The 9333-nt window shown below is 35.9% G+C and overlaps 1 protein-coding gene across 1 annotated transcript; it reads right to left on the reverse strand.

Moving 5' to 3' along the window:
* Positions 1 to 205: 205 nt before the first annotated feature.
* LOC142426696 (olfactory receptor 4F6-like) lies at positions 206 to 8568 on the reverse strand. The gene is made up of 3 exons (XM_075532271.1): positions 7629 to 8568; positions 4435 to 4442; positions 206 to 328 (listed from the first exon to the last, which is right to left on the reverse strand). Exons 1-3 carry the CDS (start codon positions 8545 to 8547, stop codon positions 206 to 208), a joined length of 1050 nt encoding a protein of 349 aa, XP_075388386.1. The 5' UTR covers positions 8548 to 8568.
* Between the last annotated feature and the right edge of the window lie 765 nt (positions 8569 to 9333).

A 9333-nucleotide genomic window follows, 5' to 3' on the forward strand; every position in this document is an offset into this window, starting at 1 on the left:
CTTGGGGATTTCTTTCAGGAATAAACATTCTTGCTGGAATCATTTGATGAAGTTTTTTTAAGTGTTTTTCATAAACTGTTTCAGTTCAGACTATTCAATTTAGCAATCAAAGGAACAAAACAAATTGTTCTTGAATTAGGGTCTACAATTAAGTGTGAGTTCAAATCCTTTAATGTGTCTAAAGTTTATATATATTTCATCTACTTTAGAGGCAGGCTCTGAAAAAATAATCAGGTCCTTTAAAAATAATTTTATTAGTATGCAAGGGACACTTAGTAATTCTATTATGAATATCTTTAATCCAGCTAATGTAATAGAATTTAAAATACTAGTGTGAAAAGGAATATGTACATGTATATTAAAGCCTATTGGACATAGAAAATTTGCCTATACAGGTCGAAAATCTAAGTGACTGAAAACAATAAAGGTTGTACACAAGCCAAAAAATGTCAGTACCATTCATTCACTAAGGTAGATCAATGCCTACAGAGCTAATACATGCCATAATAGCAAAGAGAATATGGAAATGTATATTGATCTTGGGTTGCCAATTCTAGAAGAACTTCAAAAACAAAATTTTAATACAGGCCTATGACTTCAAAGTCATCTACTTCTTCTATCCCAGGAGGGGATAGCAGTCATCTACTTCTTCTATACCAGGAGGTTTCAACTTTAAGTCCAACAGAGTAATTCAGTCCCTCTACATGCAGCCTTGTAGGACAGTCTATTAAACCAGGGTAACCACGGGAAATTGCTAGATGGCAGGATTTATTTAGCCTTTCCCACTTCCTGCTAAATGCCAGGTGACCCCATCTGAAGTGGGGCCTTCTGTAAAGTATTTTTTGAGATGTGTGGTAGTTATCTAATCTGGTGTCAATTTTAAGGATTAACAGTGTAGGGGTGGAGTCTAGGCTGTCAATCTGGAGATAGCCAATGGGACTTCTGTGGGCATGGCCTTCGCCTGAGAATTCTGGGAAATCTGGTACTTCCTCCTTGGAGACAGAAGACACCTCTCTCTCTGATACTCCGTGGGACACATTGCAGAAGACAAGCCACTTGGATGCAACCCGACTTCAGAAGCCAGAGAAACCACAGAGAGTACCCTGCCAGTGCTGAGATGCTTGCAATGCCACTGGACCCAAAGACTTTCTACTCACTGGCTTGATATCATTGTGCATTTGGCTTCACTGACTGTGTTCTGTGAGACTGAAGAGGACTTTATCGATCACTTTGGCATCATTGCATGTGTTTGGTGAGTCTGAAGTGGACTTTATCGATTGGTATCAGACATATGGGTTAATATTGGACTTAAGGAGTTGATCTGAACTGGGCTGGGATGTTTTCTCAATGTTCAATTACTCTTGTATATAAATCTCTTTCTTATGCACACATGTGTGTCCATGGATTTGTTTCTCTAGTAAACCCAGACTAACACAGATGCATGATAAGTGAATGATAAATATTCATAAGCATTAGACAATCACATCATAATAGTGCTCAAGAGGCCACATTAAATGATTACCTGACCTGAGAAGAGGTGCAAGGCTCTTTGTTGGTGTTTGTCAGTATAGTAGTGGCCTCATATAATTGTCCATTTGTGATTGACTAGCTGCACCCAGAATAATGTTTTCTAAGTAAATGCATGTCATCAGATACTTTGTGGTTCTTCAATGCTTTTTAAAGATGTAGATTATTCCAATGTGTGTATGTACTAAGGTTTCTTTATTCAATGTTCTACTGGTAGGTTTTCTGATTGCTTCAAAATTCTTGTAATTGTTTAAAACAAAGTGCTTTGGTGAACATGAGAGTGTATATGTCTGCTTGTGATCGGTCACTTACTTCTTTAGGGTGTGTACCAAACAGAGACAGTGCATCATGTGAAATTTCTTGTCCCATGTTTTTGTGTGTGTGGTCTTGTCATATCACTTTCCACAGTGGTTGTACATATTTACAGACCCACCAGCAATGAATTAGAGCTCCAATCTCCACACCCTCTCCAACAATTATTCTTTTCTGTTTTTTGTTTCTGTTTTAGAAATGGGTTTATATTGTTGGTGCAAGGTGAGAATTCATTATGGTTTTGATTTTCATGTCTAGTATGAAAAATGATTGTGAATATTTTTTCATGAGTCTGTTTGCCATTCGAATGTCTCTTTGGGTGGACTATCACATCTTTTTTCGCACTTTTTAATTTGGGCTATTTGGTTTTCTCGCTGAGGTTTTGCAATGTTGTGATTTTAGAGATTATGGTGTAGTCATTGTGCCTAGTCCGCGGGCTGTCCTCTAGCCTTTGATGAGGTCAGTTGACGCACAGAGGGTCATCGTGTTAGGAGGCTCGCCATCTATTTTGTCTTCTGTTGGGTGGTCTTCCTTCATTAATTTCGATGTATGTGTAAGCCCTGCAATTGACCCCTTACATTTATCCCTGTTTTCTCATTGGTGATCTTCATACCTCTGAAGTTTACATTTAGGTTTTGATTCATCTTGGGTTCACTTTTGAACATGGGGGAGGGGCAGTGGTTAGGTCCTATTTCATTCTTCTTCAGACAGAGATTCAATTCTATCAATTCTGGCATTTACTGAGGAGACTGTCTCCTTTCTACTTAATGTCTTTGGGCCCTTTGGTAGTGTGAGGCCTCCTACTTTGTTCTTTAATAGTTCCCTCCTTATCCTGGCTCTCTCTCTGCCCCATATGCAGTCAGTCATTACTTTATATTTAAAGATTGAAGTTAGAATTTGGGTGAGAATGGCATTGTATTTATAGATTACTTTGGGTGCCATTGACATTTTCATGCTATTGAGCCTTCCTGTCAATGAATGTCGGATATGCTTACATTTGCAAAGGCCTCTTTTGGTTTCTTGGAATGGTCATCTGTAGTTGACTTTGTGAAAGTCTTATGTTTCTCCAGTTAGGTTTATTCCTAGTTGCTTCATCTTGTGTATGGCTATTGTAATTGGTATTATTTTCTTGATTTCTTTTACATAGCTCTCATCAGTGTACAGGAAATCAATAGATGTGTATAAGTTAATCTCATATGCAACCATATTGCCAAATCTGACTGCTTCCAAGCATCTTTTTGGTGTTGGTGTTCTCCACATATAAAATTATATCATGTGTCTAGTGATAGTTTTACTACTTTGCCGAATTATATTCCTTTGATATCTTTTTTTGTCTAATCATTCAGCACAATGTTGCATAAAAATGGTTGCAGGGAGCTTCCTTGTCTGATTTTTGTCCATACAGGGTGGGATGCTTTACATTACTCCCTGTTGAACAAAAACTTGTCCATTGGCTTTTTGCATAGGTTCTTTATTGTGTTAAGAAATTTCCCTTTTGGCTTAAGTGGAGAGCAAATGCCTTGAGAATGATTGGGGCAGGGAATGTATGGATGTGCTTTATACAATTGATGTATGTATATGTATGGATTGTGGTAAGAGTTGTATGAGTCCCTAATAAAATGTAAAAGAAGAAAAGAGAAAAAAATGATTAGGGCAAAGACTGTACAGATGTGCTTTATACAATTGATGTATGTATATGTATGAACTGTGAAAAGAATTGTATGAGCCCCAATAAATTGTTAAAATTTAAAAAAAAAAGAAAACAAATGTAAAAAAAAAAAAAGAAATTTCCCTTTTGTTACGTTTTGTTGTGTTTTATGACTGTTGCTTTGTTTAAATCCAGAATGGATGTTAGCTTTAGGCCACGAATTTTCTGTATCTATTGGTGCAATCATGTTGTCATTCTTTATCTCATTAATGTAGTGGATTACATTAATTTTTTTCTAATATTCAGCCGTGCTTAAATATGTGGGATGAATTCCACTTGATCATATTTGTATTTTATGTTGGCTTCTTTTCTTACTTTATTTTTGTTTGTTTGTTTCATGTATTGTTTGCTGTATTCTGCTGGTCAGTATTTCAATATTTCAATGTGCTACATCTTGAGCACATTGAAAACTAATGGCAGTTTTTTTGCTTTTTAATTTTAAGGCCACTCGAGAGCATCTGGTAAGTCTGAGGCTAGTGGTTCACATTAAAATCAATGTGAGCATACACTCCAACTATGAAACCTGAAGTTAAAGTTTGAATACCTCCCTTAAAAGCCTGGCACCTACTTGCAGGGTTCAATCAATGCATAATGAATTGGAAATTGGAAATGAAGATAGCAGAGACTTGAGGGGAAGCAGAGACAAAGAAAAAAAGAGGGTAGTTGATGGTGTGATGTTCAGGCACAGGTACTTACTATGAGGAAAGTAGCTGATATAAGTAGACAACCAACTGGCTTCAATTTATTCTTCCTCACTTTCCTGGCCACAAGAAAGACCCCAGAAACCAACGTTTGAACTATTACTGTACCTTTACATGCATGCTTCCCTCTTTGGCAAGGGCGAGTTCGTGCTGCTCTCAACTGCTCTAATCGAAGAAAGCTCCAACCACAGCTCCTGGTGACCATCCGATGCCTCTGGGCCTGAGTTCCCAGGTCATTTTTCAGGGAATCCTCTGTTTCCATTCCCGTGACTTTCAGTGGGAAAACATTGCTAGGTATTTGGTTTTTGTATTTATCGTACAAGGAAAATATGTGTTAACAATATGACAGCGAAAGGCCTTCTAAGAAAATCATTTCCCTATATGTGAATGTCTACTTATAACTGATTTACCCCATTTGTGTCAGTGCAATGCTCAGTTGTAGAGATATTAGTTTTAAATAAGTACCGAGAAAAAGTATATTACCAAAGATCACCATGCTAAGTGACAGCACTAATATTATAAGGTACTTTTTCTCATATTTCAAATCAGAGTATTAACCTCTACACTGTATGATCTCACTTTTATTTTATTCTGTAACATACAAATAAAATACATATAATACATATATCTGTTTAGCTTTAAAGTATTATAATTTTTTTTATAAATACCGCCTCAGTCCCTATAAACAAAATTATGAAGTGGTGGTGATTCTACCTTAATAAACACCTAGTAAAGTTGTACCTTATAAACCGATAGTAGTGGAAGGGAAGCCACATTCCATGTGATTTGCACAGTGGCCTTCTCATGAGGTTGCATACTGCATTACTGCTGAACTGGTAAGAAAAGCAGTTCATGCACGAGAATGACTAAGTCTAGTGACAAGCACACAATACTACTAAAATAACCCACTTTCAACATATACTATTACCAAATTTATTTAAATTGCTATCAAGTTGAATACAAGATCTCTCATATTTGACCAATTTTCGACTTCAGAAGATGGTAAAAATGTAGCAATAATGGTTGGCATAAAATTTTGAATCATTGTCATGTAAACTGGTCTTTCGTTCCGGAAGATGGCTACTATTCTATCACTAACATCATGATACTTCAGGTTGGATTTTGAAATGTACTTTTTGACACAATGAATACAACACTATTTTTCTTGATTTGTTTCTTCTGATAAGGTAGACAATAAGCCTGTCCAGTTCAAAATGGGAAGACCAGTCCACTTTAGCTCATTAATGTAATGGCCTCCAGCATTCTAGCAACACACAAGGTACCAAACTGCAGAGGAATAGATCTTAAAATATACAGCATTCAGTGTAGATAACACCTAAACATAAAAATGTCATTACAACTGGTTTAATAGGCATTATAAAGGAAAAAATGTTGAGGTTGTCAAGGATTTAATTATACTTAGATGAACAATATTGTACTGTGCAAATCTGTGAGAAAAGACATTTTAAAAAATATTGTAAAGCAAAAGAGATCACTTGGATGACCAGTGTGCATTTGATCAAAGTTGCATCAAATACTGGAGAATAAAAAAATGAGACCAAAGAAGAATAGGCACTTATGGATTATGATGTTGGTGGAAAATATTCAATATATCACTGACTTCCAGAAAAATGAACAAATTTATCTTGGAATAAGTACGAGAATGTTCTTGAGAAGCAAAGATGGAATGCTTAAGTTAGCTTATTTCAGAAATATTATCAGGAGGAACTAATTCCTGGATAAGAGCATCATGCTTGGGAGAGGGTCCCTGAAAAGGGGGCACTCTCATGCTCAGTGTGGTGGAGCGATTGCAATGGGTGGAACGCAGTGATGACAATGATGGGGCAGGAGCTGGCATTGTTGTTATTGCCTTGTTCTACAAGATGCTACCAGTGGAAACTGAGTCAATGGCCCCTGACAACAACATATGTCACATAGTCTTCAGAGTGTGAAATGAATGAACATTTCATATGTGAATTATATTATTTAATATTAAAATGATTTTTAGCTAAACATCGAGGACAGAGAGGAGTCAGCACAAGTATAATTTTGACAAACAATGTGTTCAACTAAATTATATGACTGAAAGTCAATTCAAGATGAAAAATAGTATTCCTTCATTTCCTTTTAAAATTCTAACTGAAGCATTTAGACTGTAATCAAGCTATTAAAATAACCCTTGTCCTATAAAATTCTTTCTGAAAAAAACTGACTTTAATAGTGTTTTATAACAGAATGAATTTCATCAGCAGTCATATAATATGGTCATTAAAAACTAACTAGAACTAGAAAAAGTTCAACAGCTGATCAATATGCCCACCTCCTTAGTATAATTAAACTGAATTATTTGATGACAGAAATCAATTGATATAGGAATGTGACAGCAGCTCTAAACCTCATAGCCAATGGTGTTTCTTATCCTGAGCTCTCTAGAGAAGCAAATCCAATGACTTATAAGCACAAGGGGATGTCACAAAGTATTACTAGACATAATGAAAACCTATTTTCCAGCCAAGAGTCAAACAGTAACAACATTTGGGTGTAAGTAGAAATAGCAATATTTGTTATTGCTTAAGTGAGGGCAACATTAAACATTACAAAATTTATTTCATATATTATCATATTTTGGTTATAATTAAGATTTTTATTCAACTATATTGGAATAAAATTTCAAATATTAAAATATTTATCTATTGTTTCTTGACAGATCTCTATTTGGGTCAATACACTTCTGACAGCAGTGTTTCCATCTTTCTCTCCAAACTTTTTTTTTTTAAAAGAAATTTCAGTGGATTCTATTTCAACCCAGGGCCAGTCTATGATTATCAGAGAAGACTAAGTGCTCTCTCGACATTTTCTAAACTGAATTTGAGGATCTTTGTTCTAAAATTTTCACATAATTATTGCAAGTCCTAAAATAACAAAGTAAAGAAAGGAAATCAGGAACATGAAGCCTGAACCAACACGGAACATGAGACTGCTTTGTTATCCAAAGTTCAACTGTGATTCAGTCATTACTCCTAAAGGTGGATATTTTTTATCTCAGTGATATAGAAAAATAATAGCCTTCACGAATAATTCTGCATACATTATTCTGTACATTAAAATGTTCTATGAAGTAGTCAAAATATCAGCCACAAAAGATGTGTATGCAATATTCTAAAACTTTATAACTGATGTCTTCTAAAGATTCATAACTTATAGAACTGATTTAGGTAAATACTTAAATAAATAATGATAATATTGTCATTATTTGGAACAAATTTAGTATATTAAATTACCCTAACATAGTGTAACAATTCACACTTTATAGTAACAGTAGTGCTTACAGAATAGTACACTTGTACACTAATAAATAGTGCAGGAGATCTACATAAAACTCAGGAAACCACGACTCAATCTCCTCATGGCCATCTTCATGTCCTTGTTCCTCAATGTGTAGATGGCAGGATTCAGGATGGGGGTAATCATGAAGTCCAAAATGGCAAGAAATTTATCCAGTGGCACTGTGGGAAATGGCCACACATAGGCAAAGATGCATGGTCCAAAAAACAAGACCACCACACTGATGTGAGCTGAGAGAGTAGAGAGAGCCTTAGACAAGTCACCCGAAGAACGTTTCCATACAGTGATCAGGATGGAGATGTAGGAGAAAATCAGTAGGAAGAAAGTTCCCATGGAAATGAACCCACTGTTGGCAGTAATGATGAACTGTAATCTGTAGGTGTCCATGCAGGCAAGTTTGATAAACCGAGGTAGATCACAATAAAAATTGTCTATCTCATTGGGACCACAAAAAGGCAAATGGACAGTGAAAGCTAACTGGGTCACTGAGTGTATGAGACCAATGACCCAAGCACTAGCCAGAAGCAAAATGCACATCCGTGGACTCATGATGGTCAGGTAGTGGAGGGGCTTACAGATGGCCACATATCGGTCCAAGGCCATGGCGGTGAGCAGCACCATCTCACATCCACCCAGTACATGAAGTACAAAAATCTGGATGACACACCCCAGAAAGGATATGGTATTTTTCCCAGAGTACAAGTCAGAGACTGTCTTAGGGACCGTTAAGGTAGAAAGACACAAGTCAATAAATGAGAGATTGGCTAGCAGGATGTACATAGGAGAGTGCAAATGAGAGTCCAAAACCACTGTAAGCACAACGAGGAGGTTTCCTAGGACGATTGTCACATAAAACACCGCAGAGAAAGAAAGGAGGAAACGCTGCATTGGTCTAGAGGTAGGGAGTCCCAGGAACACAAATTCAGACACCTCAGAGTAATTCACTTCATTCATTGACTTGTTGTTACCTAAGCAGAAATACAAAAACAGACCAAAATCCAAGAAACAAAAAAAGACAAATAACAAAAATAAACATTGACAAACAATAAGTTGTTTATAAATTGTGGCATTGAATGAAAACTTCACTTAATAGCTACAAAGCATTTAACAAAATCGTTTGATTCTCCAGTCAACTAATAGGCCTAATGAATATTTACTATCTGCCACATATGATTTCAAGAATTGAAAACAAAGACTCTGATATCATGGGGTTGATATTTTAAAGACGGCACTAATTATTAAATAGTCATAAATACATATAATTTATTTGAAGGGAAAAAACAGAGTACTGAACAATATAACTTAAAGAAGTGCCTGCTATGGGCTATGCTAAACATATTGTAATTTTAAATGTAAGTAAAAACATCCCGAACAAAGAAACAAAAATTCATTTCTCTCAAGTTGTATGACTCATAGCAATCCTGTAGGGCAGAGTAACATTTCTCCAGTGGGATTCTGAGACTGTAACTCTGTAAGGAAATACTTGGATCAATCTGGCTTTGCCTGTTAGTGTTTCTACGGCTGAACAGATAAATGTACTTTTTATTCTGCTAACAATTTCTCATTCTAGATCACAATTCATATATCACTTCCTTAATAATAGTATCCTCTTTCTCCCAACCCACACTAGATCTGGTATTGGTCACCTTAGTATTATGTTTGAAAACCAGATCTCATACTATGTTTGAAACATATGATATAATTCTTATGACATTATTTTTCAAGTGATATTTTACTGTC

This window comes from Tenrec ecaudatus, chromosome 14 (assembly GCF_050624435.1).
Source record: "Tenrec ecaudatus isolate mTenEca1 chromosome 14, mTenEca1.hap1, whole genome shotgun sequence".
Classification (NCBI taxonomy): domain Eukaryota; kingdom Metazoa; phylum Chordata; class Mammalia; order Afrosoricida; family Tenrecidae; genus Tenrec; species Tenrec ecaudatus.